This window comes from Camarhynchus parvulus, chromosome 2, assembly GCF_901933205.1.
Source record: "Camarhynchus parvulus chromosome 2, STF_HiC, whole genome shotgun sequence".
In the NCBI taxonomy this organism is placed as follows: Eukaryota; Metazoa; Chordata; class Aves; order Passeriformes; family Thraupidae; genus Camarhynchus; species Camarhynchus parvulus.
In genome coordinates this window covers 86,997,223-87,016,849 of record NC_044572.1, presented here as the reverse complement: position 1 = coordinate 87,016,849, position 19,627 = coordinate 86,997,223, and the positions used below count along the sequence as shown (strand labels likewise).

General features: G+C 38.6%; 1 protein-coding gene across 1 annotated transcript in view; it reads left to right on the top strand.

The window, feature by feature from the left end:
- MOCOS (molybdenum cofactor sulfurase) overlaps positions 1 to 19,627 on the top strand; it is a 206,378-nt gene that overhangs the window by 65,545 nt on the left and 121,206 nt on the right. Inside the window, exon 4 of the mRNA XM_030971831.1 lies at positions 17,672 to 18,310. Within this exon, the coding sequence (XP_030827691.1) occupies positions 17,672 to 18,310 (639 nt within the window). The remainder of the gene's footprint in view (positions 1 to 17,671; positions 18,311 to 19,627) is intronic.

The window sequence follows — 19,627 nt, the reverse complement described above, 5'->3', positions numbered from 1 at the left end:
AAGGCTGTGCTGTAAACCTTGCCAATTCTGCAGCACACACAAGCTTTTAGAAGGCAATCAGAGCCATCCTGAAGTTCCTTGGGGAATTTAGTTTGTTCTTTGTGAATACAGCATCTCTCACAGCAGCATCCTGTGGGTGAGCAGAGCTTCTTGTGTAGTAACAGAATGAAAATAATTAAACAACAATGACCAAATGTGTCTCTGTACTCCATTCTTATGGTAAGAGGAACTGAAATTCTGGGAGATGGTATTGGGGATTTTTTTAAACTCAGTCCTTATCTTTTAATCTCACCATCACATGTTAAGTGAAGCATGAAGGCAATAGAAACAGTTACAGATTTGTTAAAATTTGCACTAAAAGTGCAATAATATGAAAAATATTAATTGCAATATTTCATTACTTTTAAAACAATAATAACTTATTATAATTATCATTATTGCTTATTATGTGGAGTTATTGTAATAATAAATTAACCTTGCCACTTACATGTAAAGAAATGTGTAGGCACAGAGATCTTTGAAGACATCTGCACTGCAGCTTGATGGAATATTATAAACAAAGTAGCTTTCTTTATCTAGAATCTCTTTCTTAGAGACCTCCAGAATACAACATTCATGTGAAAAAAGAATAAAAATCCATTATGAGTCTGCTCAACATCTCCCCCTCTTCTGCCAGCCTACAAGCAGTAAGAGGGCAGAGTACTTTCATTTTGCTGCTTGACCTCGTGGTTAAACAAAAATAGTCAGTATGGCTCAACATTGAGTAGAGAACTGTTGAATAGCCTATAAAATTGTTATGACATTTATGGCATTTGAATAATTTGTGGGGGTTGAGGAAGAAGGATGGATGTGAAAAATTTACTGTGTAATGTCTCCGTTCAAGAAGGTTCTTAGGTATGTCTGTAATTGCAGACAAATTGAAAACAATGGGTAAACATGGAGAGTTAAAGACATGCTTAAATACTCTCCTTACCAAGGCTTAAGCACCCAATAAACCTGCAGTGCACTTGTAGTACAGATATGTCATGTCAACCCTCCCTTTCTAACTTTAGTGAAGTGTTATGGGTACATCTGCTGCTTCCAGTGAAAAATAGACAGGGTTTGAAGTGATAGCTGTTGCTGCAGGAGTTTTCTGTAATAGCTGCCAAATGAGAGGGAGGAGGGGAAGACAGCAGCAGAGGAAGCAGTAACCTTCCTGCTTCAAGAAAAGAAACAAATCAATCAGTAGCTCTATGCAGGGAATTGAAGAACCTGCCCAACATCTGTCAGACGAAAACTGACATGCTGCAGCAGAATCTGCTTTATTGCCAACCATTGTGGGTGTTTTGCCTTCAGAAATGTTTTCCAAGAGCTTTTTGAAGTTCTTTATATGGTATAAAGGTGGTGTATCAGTGGCACTGCACCCCTCCATGAAGCAGTAACTCAAGAGTCAGTATCAACAGAGCTTTCTATCTTTCATATTCTTCTGTAATGATCTTGATTACTACAAGCAATGTGACATTGATACAACCAGACCTCTAGCCAAAATGTTCAGCAAGTATACTAGAAGTGGTAGTGGTTGTTTCAGCAGGAGTAAATGGTTGGGAGAGAGGTCTCAGTAGAGTACAGAAATTGCACAGTTCATGACAGTGTGCAGAAACACATTTTTAACCTCAGGAGCTCCCTGGGAAGTGCAACACCCTGGAGCAGGACTGTCCACCAAGTGTATCCCACTCTATAGTTTGTGCTGTTTTTTGTAAAGGTAGCTATTGATTTTGTCTAGTGGGAAAGACAAGGTGAACAAAAATACAACCAGGATCTTTTAGGGGGCACAGAGCAAGGGCTCTTAGCTTCCTGCCTCTAACTGTAGGAACCCAATCAGAATGGATATTTCTTTAGGGACGGTGGTATAAACAAAATGGTAAGATAGGTGAATGAATCACTGAGTGCTGATGCCCAGCTCTAACATTTTGCTGGTGATCTTGATAGCAGCTCTCTAATGAGTAGCAAGAGTTGAGGACCAGAAGTAAAGTGGCCAAATCTACTCTGAGCCATACAGACTTATAGAATCACAAAAGCTTTAAGGGTGGAAGAGATTTCTAAGGTCATCAGGTCCAATCTTTGACTAAAAACCACCTTGTCAACTAAACCATAGCACTAAGTTGTATGTCCAGTCATTTCTTGAACACTTCCAGGGACAGTGACTCCACCACTTCCCTGGGCAGCCTGTTCCAATGCTTAAGCATCTTTCAGTGATTAAATTATACCTGATGTCTAACAAGAACCCCCCCTGTCACAGCCTGAGGCAATTTCCTTTTGTCCTGTTACTGGTTGCCTGGGAGAACAGACTGACCTGGCTACAACCTCCTTTCTGGTGGCTGTAGAGAGCTGTAAGGTCACCCCTGAGCTTCCTTCTCTCCAAGCTAAACAACCCCACCTCCCTCAGCTACTCTTCATGTGATTTACTCTCTAGACCCTTCACCAGCTCTCTTGCCCTTCTCTGGGCATGTTCCAGCACTTCAGTGTTTTTGGCCCACAACTGGCCACAAGACTTGAGGTGCAGCCTCAGCAGTGCTGTGTACAGGAGGACAATCACTGCCCTTGTCTTGCTGGCCACACTGATTTTGATACAGACCAGATGCCATTGGCCTTCTTGGCCAACTGGGCACATGCTGACTCATGTTCAGCTGCTGTTGACCAGCACCCCCAGATTCTTTTCAACTGGGCAGTTTTCCAGCCACTCTGTCCCCAGCCTGTAGCACTGCACAGGGTTTTTGTGACTGAAGTGCAGGACCTGGCACTTCATTTTGCTGAACCTCATGCCGTTGTCCCCAGCCCATTGACCCAGCCTGTCCAAATATGTAGCAATACATGCAGAGCCAAACATACCGTAATGACCACTGGCTTGGCAAACAACATCTGCACGTCTTGAGTAAAAACAGAGCAAGGGTTTGCTTAATAATTTGATCAAATTTGCTTTCTTGAAGTTTTTGTGCAAAAAAAGTCCCACAGGCTATAACTATACCTTTATTTTTATATAGGTATGAAAATATTGGTACACAGAGAAATGTCAGAGTTTCAAAACAATCAAACTGTAAGTTTGAAAATATCTATGCAATTCTTGCCCTTTTCTTTGTTGAAAAATTATGCATAATGAAAAAGTGCCCAATATAACTCTAATGCAAATGAGCACCAACACATAAAGTATCTTGTACCCTTCACATTTAATTGTCTTTGAATCACAAGCAAAGTATATTTGAAATGAGCCCTTCTGCTTTTTATAGCAGACCATTTACTGTTTCTGACTTCTTCTGGTAATACTCATAGGTAACTTTACTTTGATGGCGTCTCTTGACAATTCATGCATCTACCTTTGTTTTAGGAACACGCAGTTTTGAGATGCAGCCAGATGGTCTAGACAGATGATTAAAAAGTGTGAAATGATACACCAGAGCACTTACCTCCTGGTGCTCTGTCACATTGAACAAACACTTACTGAAATCTGAAATGTAATAGCTAAAAATACATCCTGCAGTACAATGGACTTTCACACATCCTTCTGGGATTTAACTGTCTTTAAGTATGGCTTCTGAAAAAAGGTTGCCTTTTGATACTATTTCTGGACAAATTCCTAGGTAGCTGATGACCATGAGCTGGGCAAAGAACATAATTATTTATTCTGTGTTGGGAATTTCATATCACTTACTCTGGCAATTGTCCATAAAAATAAGACTGTTCTTCAGCATGGTTTGTTATTCATTACATAATTTGCTGACAACCTTGTTGCTTGCCAGAAATTAATTTTGAGGTCTTTTAATTCAAAATTTGAGCCTTTTAATGAGATACAGCCTGTGTGTAAGCTTCTGCCTTTGGCCTTTAGAACATAGCTCTTAGAATCAGAGTTCTAATGTACAATTACAAGTTGAGTATTTACCTTCCTAGAACATTTTGTAATCATTTATGCTTGCTGTGCATTTGCTGGAATGTTTGAAGAAAGCAATGTACAAAGGGCACAGACATACACACCATGAGTGTCCTTAGAACTTTGAATAAATATTCATCAAATATATTCACTTTTCATTCTGCTCCTCATGATATTAGATGTTACCAAAGCTAATATCAAAGTATCAAAGGTGTGAAAAATCTTCCAAAATGGTATGGAAATTATGATAGATAGGGTTTAAAAGTACAGACCAGAAAGAGAGTAAGTTTTAACTGAATGAACTTATTAAACAACTTGTAATTCTGTTCTCCTGCTTCAAACATATGAAATGTTACTTGATTGCGTTGGATTTGAGCTGAGGGTTGTGGAGAACAGCTTTGGTAGATCTCTAAAACTCTGATCAGATCTTACTGCTCACATCCCCTCTGGTTTGTATTTGAGAAGAGATCACTTTCACAAGAACTAATTTACTGTAATGTGGTGGTGCAGGGTAGCACAGAGGCTGTTGCAATTTCTATTTGTTGTGGAATGTATTTTTTCCAGCCATTAATACAGCTTTCCAATTTTGGTGAATTTATGGAATGCCTATATTCCCTAATGCAAGAGGGTTATAGGTTAAATCTATGTCTAGTGAAAGATTTATTCGCTTAATTACATTTTTCCCAAAAGGGTTTCATCACTATATAAGATAATACATGAATGTACCCAGGCTTTTGTTTTAGCTTGAATACACTTTTGGATCCCAGTAGCAATAATTCTAGACCATAGTTTACCTTGAAATGTAATCAAGGGTAGAGGGCTTCCTTTTTTGCAGCTATGAGCATGTAACAACACACCTGGCCCTACACATGCATACATTGACAGGAATTGCATCAGTGTTGTCACAACCATTAGCTCTGCTAAAATTACCACACATTTACCAATGAAAATGAGACTAATTAACCCCTTCCCTGAACAACAAAACTAGGAGATCATGTAGTGAGGAACAGATCTTTTGTCAGCGCATGAACATGGACAGTACTGTGAAAGTATCCAAGTTTGAACGAGGCAATTTCAGTGTATCTGCATGTATTCACAAAGAATGGATATTCCTGCTTTTCTAGCACAACACGTGGTGTCAACTCAAATAGTGAAAGGCTATAATGCAGATTTCAGTTGTCAGCTGCAACTTTACTTTACTTAGGATTTTTTTAAGGTCACTGATACCTGGAATAGGAAAGAGAAAATTTTGCAGATATTCTAAACTGTTAATCATCCCATTTAAAATAACGCTTAAAAGAAGTCTAACGTGCTGAGATTTTTCCATACTGAGTTGTTGGGTTCTTTCTGCTTTTGTTCTGTAAAGAAGCTTGAACTTAAAAAGTCAACTTAATCACTATTTTGAAGGTGTGATCTGTGGCTCTTTTCCCACAAGATGCTGAGTATTTTGTTTCAGGTCAGCATGGTGTGCCATCTTGTGCATGGCAATATCCTATGCACGTGAGTAGTCCTCTGTTCATTTTGAGAATCTTTCCCTGAGCTGTTTTTTTTTTTTTTTTGTGTGTGTTTGTTTTTGTTTTTTAATTTGTTTGTTTGGTTGGGTTATTTTTGGGTTTTGGTATTTTGTGGGTTTTTTGTTTTTTTTTGTGGTTTTGTTCTGCAGGGTGGCACACTTGGAATGCCATAAATACATTCCTAAGTATTATTCCTTTTTGTAATTTGCTCTAAATTACAATTTAGATTGTAGTTCAGTGATGAATTTGCTTTCAGAATGTTTCCCAGAATATAGTTAACATAGGTGTGTATTTCCATATATGAATCATCCATCTCACATCCGGATTTCCTGGCCTCCTGAGTCAGGTTTCTACCTCCTAGAGCCTAGATAATAACAAAAAGAGAAATTCAGGGCAGCCACTACATTTTCTGACTCAAATTTTCTGCCTAGAAGCTCTACAAGATGAGATTGAAGGATTATATGAAATTGTGGCTATTAGTACATGTTTTTAGTCACCTCTTATTTCTTCAGGTTTTCGAAAAGGAAGGGTTATTTCATATGCATCTTCTGGTGTGAATTTTTCAAACAGTAGTGTCTTAAATTTATATCAGAATTAGCTAATGGGACACTTCAAACAACATTAGTTTCAGGTTATAATTGTCATGTCCATTTTGGTTTGAACAGAATGATCCTCAGAAAAGAAGGGAAGGAATGCAGCAAGTCACAAAATGCTTCTCTTAGCTCTCTCTCACATATGCAGGATCTGGTTCCTGAGTTTTATTCATATTTTGTCTTCAATTAATAAAGCAATGGCTTTTATATGGATGTTTTGTGAACCTATGGGTTTTAAGTTTCCGGTCAGCTGCTTTTATTTTATGATTCTAAAAATGTCACTTGTGAACTCCTTAAAATGCTCTTATTGTTCCTTTTTCCCTGCTGTTGTAGATTGCCACCAACTTTGTTTTAAGGCTATCCCTCAACAGCCATTTATGCCTTGTTGCATCCATCATGTGTCAAACAGTTTCTCTGTCAACTGCCAGGAGCACTGGAAGCTCAATTGTCAGAATTTAAGGTGAATGAAGAGAGCCTTGACAGGCAGAAATGATGTTTCCCCGAGTGAGGAAACATCCATTCATAGTTTCTGGGAAATCTTGGGGCTGTCTGAGCCAACACAAGAATGTGAGAACAGCATGCATCAAACAAGCAGAAAAGCGTTGCACTCTTGAGTATTTCTGTAATTATAGTCACCAAGATGGTTTCACTAAGAATTTGTGATACTGTGTTGTTTCTAACTCTCAAGCAATAAGGTAGTCCAGTGTTTTACCAAAGTATGAACCTTGCAGGTTTCAGGAGTTCATGTGCCAAGACTTACTGGCTGTTCTCTTCATACTATTGTCACTACCCTTGAGGAAGTGTCTGCAGCTTTGTGTAAAATGCTTCAATGCTCTTCCTAGGAAGCAGAATCAGAGCTATGCTGCTGAAGTGGGACATCACATCACATGAAAAACAAATGGCAAATGAATGGTGGCCAGCTGTCTTCCAGGCTTCACTTGTGGCTTTTCCCCCACAGCAAGATGAAGTACAGACTGCTATTGAGGATAAGTCCAAATTTGCTGGGATACTATGCCATGTAAAGTAAAATACTGTTGAAATACATAAATAGATTTATGTAAGTCCTCTGTATTTTGAAAGCAGACTGAGGTGATTTCAGATCAACATCTTCATCTAAAGTAATTTCCAGACAAAAGCACAATACTTGAAGAACTACCCTTGATGAAATAAGGCCTATATATTTGTAAGCATTTACCAAATGCTGTCACCATAGTAACTGAGACCCAGATTCACAAAATCATGTAATTCCCTGTTAAGCACCTAAGTACCTCCAAAGTTCTGGGCCACATTTTTCAAGTAAATGTGAACTCACTCTACAGGCCTTTTATGAAATGCAAAAATTTATCCTTTCTTCATAATTCTTTTGCCTTTTGAGCAAGAAAGCTCTGGAAGGGGGTCTGATGCTTTTTTGTAGTTAGACCATCAATCACACTGTGACAATACATTGTAGAAGTGGTTCCAAGGGTTTATACTGGAAACAATCAATTTCTGAGCTTCTGGAATTTGGAACCAGAGTACTTCATCACCACTATGGGTACATTTTATGTAGTTGACTCGTTTTGACATGAAAGCGTTTTGTCTTTGTTTCCTTTTGTGTTGTGTTTTGCAATTACTCCAGAGAAACGTATTAATATTAAAGAATTGGCAATGCATATGTGATCTCTGATGTGATCATACTTTATTTGTAGTTGATGTGTTTCAAGATTAGGATCAAGGCCTGGTTTCAGAGCAGGAATTGGAGTAGAAACTATCAAATAGATGTCAGCATTGGGAAGATGTCTTACAAGAGGCTCATCCTGTTAGCGTGCGGAGACATATAATCACACAGGCAATTATATGTAGGTGCTTTTATTAAGAGCTCTGGGAATCAGGGGCGCTTTCGCCTCAGATCTGATCCCACCATACATTCAAGAGGAACGGGTTTTTATATTCTATCATTATATAACTTACATGTTAATTATTAAACTTATATTGTTCTATTGTATACATAGATTTTTAGCTAAACATAGCTCTCTTAAGTTCCCAGTGTAGTTTCTCATGATTCTTCCTATGATTATATAATAATTATATTTAATTACTAAACAATCATCACATCTAACAATTATATCATTTATCATACTGCTTACGTGAATGCACTGATCTGAGAAAACACAAAGCCTAACATTTTCAGAATCTATCTTTAGCATTTTCCAAGGTCCCATTATCAATCCTACCAGGGAGGTCAGCAGCTATATTCTTCACAAGCTACAGATTCAAGTATATCCATTTTCTGATAAGCACAAGTCAGAGTGATTGACTCCTCAACCTTCTGATGGAAGATGGTGGAAGAAGATTGTTAGCCATGTGGGAGTGCTGGGGACCCATGCATCTTGTCACAGCTATTGTGCTTAGATCCCTGGCCCTCAGGAGGCTCAGGGATGGACTTGCTTGGAGCAGATGTAGAGAAACTCTGGTATGTGGGAGATGCACACGCTTGTCTACACACCTGCTCTCCTTCTGCATTTCAAACCTACCTTAGTCCCAGGCAACACCAGCCTAAAAAGGCTAAATAAGTAATGGCAGACTCAGTGAGCATATGCCTGTGCGTGACTCAAACACCACAGAATAAGCCAAACTGTTGCTGGAGAGTGTGAGAGCTGCTGGGTTATACTTTTGCAGCTGTGCTTCATTACTCATGGCTTACAGTCTAAAATATCAGGAAACGTGCAAGTCAAGCTTACTTGACAGCAAATCCATTTTGTAAACCAGTCATGGACTCATTGTCACATGCCCATTCTCTGGCACCTACAGGAAAAAGAGATTGGCCAGTGTCAGAATGTCTGGGGTATGTGACATATGTTTCAGGAAAAAATTGTTGTAGTTTTTTAAATGGCTACAAAACTACTACAGAAGAAAAAACAAACCATGTCTGAAGAGATCACAGATGTACACAGTTTAAAGGCCAAATCTGATCTGGAAACAATTCCACTAAATGAAAGTTAAACAAAGAATAATGTTTAAAAAAGACTGAAAACAATGGTATGTTATTTAAGGAAAAAAAGAGGCTAGCTTATAAGGTTTTTTTAGCACAGTGAAGAGTATTTAATTTCTTATCTGACATTACTTAAAAGGTTAGCCGCTGTGAAAACTTGAGAGTATGGAACCATGAGAACACCTAAGCGCGTTGGTTTTTTTTCCTGAAAAAACCTTTACAAATTCTTATTTGTTGTGCTGCTGAAAATAGCCAAGAGTTATGCTCCAGTTTCCAAGAATCAGAAAAGAAAATGTGCAGTAACTTCTGACCAGTTACCAGCAAATATCTCTGTGGCAGGTATGCAGGCCTTGTGGCAGTGATGCTTGCTGGCAGCAGGAGCATTAATTCAGCACTGCAACGCTGAGTCTCCCAGCAGGAGCTCAGAACATGTGGAAATGTCAGAGATCAGAGCTTACTAAGTAAGATTGGGAACAGGGATGTTTGCACTTCCAAAGATACTGAGGTTAAGCTGGGTGAGCATAGCTGTGTATGGTGCACAAGGTATTTTGATGCCTTTGGCATACAGTGGAAGGATTTGGAAATGTCCAAGGTGAGACACCCTAGCCTAAGGCAGACCTCTGGCTTAGGTCAGATGAGCTTCTTGATGCAGAGCCTGTGGTCTTTGGGTGGCACTAAAGAGGGATTTGCTCTGGTCTCCACAGTGTAGATGTCTTACGGTGATAAGAATTTCCATATGCACACCCTTTAATTTGTTCCTGTAGCCTGTTTATAGGATATTGCACATATTCGTGGTAGAAATGCACCTCTGGCTGGTATTGTGCTGTCTTGAATGTTCACCATTGAAGCAAATCTTGTTGTGTTTGTTTCTGTTCGGGGGATGCCTAAATATGAAATTTATGGTCTGTGCTAGGTAAGAGGAAAATACAGTGATTTCAGGTGTTTGGTGTAACTTATGAAGAAAATATTATGTTGAAAAGATCTTGTGGTGGAATTGCCTAGACCACCAGCTGAGGTGATGTGCTAGTCCATGCACAAAGCCTTCCTGTGTTTGTTTTTAACTTTGCTTCCTCCTAGTGACTCCTAAGATTTGCTGCAGAAATAGCTTGAATTCTAAGACATGAATGATTTAAAACCTGATTCATTTTAATTTTTATTTTTTCAGTTGGGCAATTAGTTTGTGCAAATACAGTTTGAAATGTTTTTTCATGACTTTTTTGATGTTTATGGCTAGTCCTCCTTAAATGGTTGCCTAAAATATGGGTTATTTTTTTACATTTCTTTCCTGGTTACTTGAATACCAGGTGGTGAATTTTCCATTAAAGAACCTATGGTTAAATTTTCAGTCATTTGTGTTGTAATTAATGAAAATACTAGGTTTTCATGGGTGTTTTTACTAATCTTTGGCACTTGTTCAAGTCCTGAAGTAAACAGATCTGGCTGGTCTTACTCAGAAAAAATAGCCACAAAGTGATTTTAAAATCATATAGCTATTGATCTTCCCTCTCTACACAGAAAAATAACAGTTAATTTCAAAGAAAACAGTTAGCCAGGGGTTTCTGCCACTTTTAGAAAGTTACAGGCATTAGAGATTTCTGTCAGTGAGAGGACATACAGTTGTGTGTTAGAACAAACTGTACCAACAGGGCACTTGCAGCATCGGATTTTGTGGATTTTATGAGTCCTTCTGACTGTTTTGCTCTTTTGATTACATGCAGAGCCATAATACCACCCTTATTTGTAGCTTACTCTGACAGGGTGCCAGGTGTGACACTGAACACCTTCTGGATGTGCACTTTGAAATGAGTAATGAGGGTCAACACCTCTCAGTCAGGGTGTGTGCTTCTCATAGGCTTTGTTCATCAAAGCATCTTTTCCTGCAGGAAGATGTTTTGTGGGCACTAAAGAGGCCCTGCTCTTCTAAAACTGTTGTGTGAGGGAAACTCCAGGCATTCTACTGAGCTGCCAGCTTGGCGCAGCTGGAGAGGGATTTGTTGGGTGAGGATTGACTATGACCCTTTGTGACCAAATTGGTGTTTCCACAGTGTGTCTCCAGTGAACTGGACAGGCAAATGAGTGTAAGGGATTATAATGCTTCAATTCAGATGGCTGGGTGTGAATGCCTACAGAAAGTAATGCTTTCCAATAGAAGGGGGGATTTTTTCATCACCTGCCCATGCCAAGTGAAACTTATGAGGTGCATTCCATCTAATAATGTTTTTTGTCTCCAGGGAGCAAATAAACAGCAGTCATGTTGATGGGTAGGATGCTAATCACTCTTCTACAAGCAGTAATGAGATGAAACTGGGTTCAGAATGAGTGCCTTTCAAGTAAAATGGTCAGAAAAGAAGTTTATGTGTATGTAACTACTGAGGATAAACAAGGCAGTGTGCCGGTATTTCACAGTTAGCATGTACTCTGAAAAATCTAAATTTGTGCACTGTCAGAATGAGAAAGAAAACTGAAACAGAAAAGGGGGCTGAGTGAGGAAACTTTGAGAGAGAACTGTAAAAGATTATTTATCCCACTGCTCATTCTCATGCTGTTGTTAATCCGTGGGGAAATCCTTCACTTTGGTGGATCTCCACTGGATTAGCTGCCCAGGTTGCAGATTATATGCTATAGATTTCTGATGAAAACATTGCTGTAAGAAGAAATAAACAAACAAACCAACCAACCAAAAAAAAAAAAACCACCAAACCTAAACCTTTAGAAGGGATTTTTTCCATTAAGTTATGTTTTGCTGAAGGGAGACAGGCTAGGTAAATTTTTTCTTACTTGAATATATTTGATTCTTTAAAGAATTTATAGATTTCAGTTTGCTTTTATTTGAATTCAGAATTGACAATAAGAATATAACTTGGTGCTGTGACATACTGGATTTAGACCTTGTCTTGATGAAATAAGATATAAAATATTTCCTACCTGCAAAGCCTGTCTTAATTCGTAAACTGGAACATTTTCTGTGGTATCCTTCTGTGATGGCTTGAATGAGGATAGCCACACTTTCTTTTCCTTTTTTCTCTGTATATGTAGAGAGGAAAATATGTACAGCTGCATGTGAAGTTAAGTCTGAAAGCAGGGGTTAAGCTTGAAAGTGCCTGTAACAGGTACAGGAGTTTACAAGACCTTAGGAGCTCTCACTGAAGTTGGTGGGAGTTTTTCCATTGACTTTGCTAGCTGCATCTGACTCTTGATTAATAAATGGGGAATGTTAAAACACTCTTACCCAGAAATATAGATTCAGCCACTGTCTATTTCAACTTGCACTTCTGTGCAGAAAGGCTTAAAATGCCAGTTACAGAATTTAAATTTAGAAAAATACATTTAAACAAAATAAAACAAAAATATTTTCTGACTTTGAAGTAATTTTTAAATTTAATTCTTACAAAACCTATTCATTAAACAATAGCACGTTACATTTTTTCAGAGTTTCCATAAAGCAGAAAACAATATGATGATATATCTAAGGCCCAAGGTAAGCATCTGTCTAAACTGGGTTTGTGAATCTGGGTAGCATGACACTGAAAAAAATGCTAAAATTAAAAAAAAAAAATAGATGTAAATGTGCAGCTGAAAAGTTTCCTTTATGAAGTACTACCTAAACTTGAATAGGTAACTATGCTTCTGTCTTTGAGTCTGAATCTCCTATTGAAATGGCCATATGTAAATTTTTATAAGGGTTTTTTATATAGATCAGCTACTGACTAGAGAATCATTGTACTCACATTTATGAAACTCATACAATATAAATAAAATTGTGAATACAAATATAAATCATATAAACTACAAACTCCTTGGCCAGATTTGATATTGCTAACTAGAGATAGAAATGTTTGCATCAATTGGAATTAAAGTATGGAGGGAAGAAAACCTAACAATGTAAGTTGTTTTTCAGCTTTTTACAGCTGTTTTCAAAAGATAGATTTGTATAGAGAGAAACTGATGTATAACATATTTTAGAAGTATTTTAAGCCTAGCAGCATGGAATAAAAGCCATGTCAATGAACTGAATTTTGGGAGGCTGTAATGGAAATGGTGTAGTATGGGAATAAGTTTGTTTGCTACTGATCTGTTGAAAGCTACAAAGAGCTGATGGCAAGGAGGAACATGGGGCTTCTTGCATGAGGGAAGGGCAGCCAGGCAGCAGTTTTGGAGAGCATCTCTTTCATCTGACTTTGGGTGTCACTGTGTCCCAAGGGTAGCTGAACAAATAGTGTTCTTTACCTTCTGCAGAGCTGCCAGTGGCACTATGGAGTGATAGTTCTAATTAAATTATTAGTTTGGGCTTTTGGATTAGATAAGTTAGATAATGTGACTATTCCATCTAAATATGTGACTTGATTATAGAAATCTTTAAGTATAAAACTCATTACTAATTTTGTGTGTATGAAGTGTATAAAATAAGACAGCAGGCTTGGTTGGGTTGAAAATTGACTTTCTTTGCCAATGTGTGCTTTGAAGAGGAAAGGCATTTTGGCTCAGCTCTTGTTGTAAAGATACAAAACTCTCCTGGCAACTTTTAGAAATGATTATACACCAGCTAGTAGAGGTCTCAGAATAGAAGCACACAGAGGGAAGTGTGGTCAAGTTGAGGGCATTTTCAGTGCCTTCTCTCTGGACAGGTTGCATGATCTATGTCACAATCTGTGCTCCTGGAGACATTGAGAAGACAAGGAGGAGAGGTGGCTGCTCATGGTGGGCCTTCAATATCCTGCAAAGATGGAGCTTGCAGCTTCCTCCCTCAGCTTTCCAGCCTGGCGGTAAGGGACTGGTTCCTCAGCCTTTCTGCCCTGTCACAAGTGATGGCACAGTAGTATCCATAGGTTTCATGAAACAATTACCCTCTTAGTCGTTTCTTCCAAAGAGTCCTTTGAAAAGTGGGAATTTGTAATACTATAAAATGTTACTGCTCTTTGCAGCTGTCAGCTGTAGTAGATCAAGTTATCAGTTTTCCACTGCAAGCATTTAGTCCTGCTGCCAACGGCGACCTTATATACGGCTATAAATCTTTCTGGAGTGTAATAAAGGTGTACTGCATTTCACTGTAATGGGGAATGTCTTGCACAAAGACAGGCAGCATTAGGAATTTTGTGTGTAATAGCCAGTGCTTCCCAATATCCATGTCAAAACAGAGGATGTAGGACTGTGGGCTGCAGAAGTCATTGAGACATACTGCAGTTTTTTATCCCTGAGTACGCTGATTTTGTCTTGGCAGTGCTGCTCTAGTTCAAGAGTTTGTGGTATTCGTTTTATAAACCTTATTCTGAGGTTCTTGCAGCTTTTCTGGTCTGCATGTCAGAAGTCATTCTGGAGAAGAAAATTCCCTGAACTTATTGCTATTGCCTTATTTTTTTTTCAAGGTTAGAAATGGTTCAATCAAAATGTAAGTCTGACCAGAAAAATTCCACCTCTTTTGCTAGTACTGGAGTCATAGCAATTTTATAAGGCATTTGGAGACTCAAAATTCAATAGGTAGCTAATTTGACTCACCAAAGCATCTATTTCCTATCTAAGTAAATTAGAAATGTAAGTTGGTTGCTTCTCTAACTCTAGGAACTGAAATAGCTTTAAAAAAAACCAAAGCCTCTAATTTATTTGGAGACTTCTAAAAATTAGCCATAAAGCTTGATTTTTTTTTCATGTGAAAGTCAATTTTTGGTACTGAACTGAATAGATAATACAACAGTGTTGTGTCAGAGATTTTATTTCAGAACTGTTCTGCTATTTCTGAATTTGAATGAACTAAAACTAAATATACTTAAAATACCAATGAGCTTTGTCTCACTCATTTATGAATTAAACATAGAGCTGTCACTATTTGTGAGCCTAAACAATCCAAAATAGTATTTATTGTTTTGTAGAATTCTGAAAATGTTTAATAAAAGTACTCACTGGCTCTGATTTTCGTGGTTGGATGACAGCATCCCGTTATTAAATCCCATTCCACCATTGTTGCATTCCAGCTATACCCATTTATAGTTTTTTGGTCAAATTAAATACTGTGGTAAGCAAGTACAATTCCAGTGGAGAACTCCAGGTGCTATCCTTATGCAAAATTTCACTTTTTACCCAGTCTGTCTCACCTTGCATTGAGCCCATGTGGCACAAAGAGGCTAGGTGGGGAGAAGAACAGAGAAATTTTGAGAGTAAAAGAGGAGCAGACTTGATAACAGCCTTCAGCTTGCTTTTTGTTGTTGCTCTTGTTAGCTGACTCTTATGAAAAGATGTTACGTATCAAGAACTTGCTCCTATCACCAAGTTTTTCACTCAAAATGTATTCTGTGTGTACACATACATGTGAACACATAATTGTCCTATAGCTCAAGAGGTAAAATTGACCAAGTTGGATACTTTGTTGTTGTTGTAGTTGATTTTTCTCAGAATTGCACAACCTTTTTGCAGTTTTGTTTATATCAGTGTGATGATTCCAAAATCTGTCCTATATGACTGTAGGGCATACAAAAATAAGCCACATCAGATAATGCATAAAAAATGATGCCCATAACCACAAAGACCTAACTTCTTTTCTAATCCACTTTCCACCATTCCTTTCCCTTAAAAACAGAAGTATAATGCTTTCCTTCTCTGTCCCTGAAGACTAAATTAGGACTTTTGCTTTTTCTGCTTTCCACCTTTTCTGTATCTGGGTAAATATAAGGAAAGAAGAATAAAGGCAGAATGATATCAGGACTGAAATTCAGGGCATGGTTCTGAGAGTTAGCCCTGGAGCCACCTGGGTTAAGGATTTCAGGTGTCCTATGTGACATACACGTGCTCCAGGCTGCAAAGCAGGAAGTGGAGGGAAAGGCTGCACAGCTCTGTGCAGGGGGAAAGGGGAGTGATTCAGGTTGCAGCAATGAATGAGGCAGGCTGTCACCTCAATACCCAATACAAAAAAGTCTGTTCCTGTCTTCAGCCCTTATGTGGTTTCTAAACTCTAGTGGAAAATTTGGTTTCTATGAAGACGGTCTTTAAAAATTATGTCCTGAGAATGCTTGCAGCAACTATCCCCTGGCACGTCTGTTTCAGGGAGATTCTTATGAATTCTTTGAATGGTTTCTTGGAATGTTTAAAGCCTAAATCCATGACCTGCTTCTTTAGAAGAGTTGCAGTTTTTTCTTCATTTCCAGAAGACATAAAATACCTACCATTTGCATCAGTTTTCAAAAATTTAAGTTCTGTAGAAAGTCAAGTCTCATTTGGGCCTATGAATCCATCTGTTGCATCCTGTACTTTGCAGTACCTTAAGAGTTTTCTTCAGCTGAGAAAAGTATTCATAATATCATTTCATTAGGCCTTTTAAGGGTAGTTTTTTTTAGTGCAAATCATCAAAGCCATCGCAATTGTTTCTTTTCCAGGGTTTAATATTTGACTGTTGCACCCACCACCCAGCTCTAAAACCATTTGCCTGTAGCATTTGTGTTTTAGACTGGATGAATAAAATTTTAACGAATTTCACCACTGTCCTATGTTTCAGGATTTTTAACTTGAATTTGTCACATAAATCTTTTGTGCAACTTATATTTAAATGCACTACAATCTTCATTTTCTTCCTCTTCTAGCAAGGGAATATCCTGTTGTATAAAACATGCAAACTTTTAATGATACACATTGGGAACCAGAGTTCATAGACTCTAAATGATGGTCTTTATCTTGGAATTCAACAGATCAAATGCCAGCTGCTTGGAAAGCATTTCTGAGCAGTAACATGTATGCTCTGGTTCAATTTTCTTTGTTTTGCTTTATTCACTAAAGTGGATGTCTCTCAGATGTTTGTTACACTTTCTGTTTATTTTTGTAGGAGTTTTATAAAGTTAATTCAGAGAAAGTCCATCAGGTGAAAAAGGTGAGAAAGATGACTGAATTGAAGCTGTTCCTCAACCTCTGAAAAGATTCATCTTGCACACTGCAAAGCTCTAGTAGATGCACAGCCTAGCATGGGTACCACATCTGTGTTAGATGGTGTTCACAAAAGGTAGTTTAGAGCCAGCAAGGTGCTGTCAAGACATCAAAGAATGTCTAGCACAGACATGCCTCCCAAGACCAGTTTGCTTTCATAGTCTGGCTCATTGGAAAACATCAGATTTCTTCTGGTTTGGGCTACCTTTGTGGAGTACAGAGATTACAGCTTTATGTGCATAAGGCCCATGGAAATGTGTGGTTGCTTCTTGCTGCCTTCTGTTTCTATTGTTAATAACACAAGCAAGGAGCAAAGCTGTTTGCTAAGGTTTCCCTGTTGAATACTGTGACCCTTAATTTGGATGTCCACTACTTAAGTAGATTATCTTAACTGAAACATATTTTGTTTGCTCTAAATATTTTGTAAACTGAAAACCCTCACAGTTTGCAAATAAAACTGGTCTCTCTGAAGGACAGTGTAATTTTAATTATATACAGGCTTGATTCTGATCCCACTGAGGGACCAGACTGGCCATTCTATTTGGAGCCAGGCAAATTGGCTTCTTAAGAACACAGCCACGTTCACTTCAGCACTGAAAAGAGTCTCTTGTGGGCAGAATGATTCAGGTACCCTTGTTGAAGTTTATTGTACTGTTTGGCAAAACTTGTCTACTTCTATTCATATCTGATGTCAGAGTAGAATTTATGGTGAGGAATGCCAAAATACATCACACAGCAATAAAAGACAAAAATCAGAAAATAAATAGATATTTTTCTTTTTATTTTTCAGAATATTGCAACACTTTCACACTACTGCTGAGGATTATACCATCATTTTCACATCTGGATGCACAGCTGCACTCAAACTGATAGCAGAATCATTCCCTTGGATACCTGAAGGCACAAAGCAGCCCAGCAGTCGATTTTGTTACCTAACTGATAGCCACACATCTGTGGTTGGTATGAGAGGCATAACTGCTTCAATGAATGTCTTGTCTGTTCCAATAAAACCAAAGGAAATTTTGGTAGCAAAAAGCAGGTTACCAGCTGAAGAACAAAACTGCACAACACCTCATCTATTCTCTTACCCAGCTCAGAGCAATTTCTCTGGTACCAAATATCCCCTTTCATGGATACAGGACATAAAATCTGGAAGACTCTGCCCCATCAAACTACCAGGGAAGTGGTTTGTTCTACTAGATGCAGCCTCGTATTTGAGCACTTCTCCATTAGACCTGGGAGTTCACCCAGCTGACTTTATCCCCATCTCATTTTATAAAATCTTTGGATTCCCAACTGGTTTAGGAGCATTATTGGTAAACAACAGGATTGCTCCGCTCTTGAGGAAAACTTATTTTGGAGGTGGAACTGCAGCTGCCTACCTTGCAGGAGAGGATTTTTATTCCCCCAGGAAATCCATAGCAGAAAGGTAAGACTTTGTTTAACAAAACAATTTTTTTGCTTTTGATTTTTTGCCGATACTATTTGCATCAGACAAATGTCTCAGGCTTGGCATATGCACTGGGCTGTGGTGCATGTTCTTTTTATGCAGTTGGATAGGTATCTCACATCTGACTCAGTTTGTCTTATTAATCTTTTTTCCTAGCTAAAGAATATAATCTGAAATATCTACCTCCCTTTCCTGATCTAGTTTGCCAAAACTGCTAAAAATATAAGGCTTCATTCTGTGACATTTTAGGCTTCATTCAGTGACATAAAGGTCAATCCATGCATTTTTTAATTGTATTTAAGGTACCTCAGTGGAAACTTGATTGGTTTTGAAGCTCCTCACGCAGAGCAGCCAGAGCAAGGTTGATCACACAGTGTAACTACCCTCAGTGAAATTGCAAAGTTAGTTCTAAGTATTTCACTGGAAATGTGCAGTGCTTTACCTTCAAGACAAGCTTTATCAGAATAACAAGTCCTGTAAAATACATTGCCCACAACGAATACTTGCGATGCTCTTATTCCTTGGCTGAGGTTCTGATGTAGCTCTGAAGCTCTGCTACAGAAAATAGAGAACACCTAAAGGGGGTCAAACATACATACATAAGAAAATGCAGGGCAATAAGGTAAGCTTCACCTTAAGTTCCTGAACACACTGAAGTAAGGTAAGCTTCACTAGTTCCTGAACATGCTGAAGTGCCACTCTTAGTGATGCTTGGTCTCTCTGCCCCTCTCCTTCATGTCAGCAACAACTTGCAGTTAAGGGTCTTCCTGTCTCACATCTGCACAAAGGAAATGCTAGAGATCAGCATTTCGTCACAGGATCATAGAAGAGTTTGTGTTGGAAGGGACCTTAAAGATTGTCTGGTTCCATGCCCCCTGCTGTGGGCCCAGACACCTTCCACTAGACCAGATTACTCAGAGGCCACTCCAGCCTGGCCTTGAACACTTGCAGGGATGAGGCATTGAGGAACTTCTCTGGGCAACCTTTTCCACTGCCTCACTACTCTCACAGTAAAAAAATTCTTTCTCATATCTAATCTAAACCTTCCCCCTTTCCATTTGAATTTCCCTTTGTCCTGTCAGTATACACCCTTGTAAAAAGTCTCTCTCCAGATCTCTTGCAGGCCTCCTTCAGGTAAGGGAGACTGCTGTAAGGTCTTCCCTGAACCTTCTCTTTTCCATGCTGAACAGCCCCAGCTCTCTCAGCCTGTCTTTGTAAGAGAGGTACTCCAGTCCTCTGAGCATTTTCATGACCCTCTTCTGGACTCACTCAAACAGGTCCATTTCCTTTCTATGT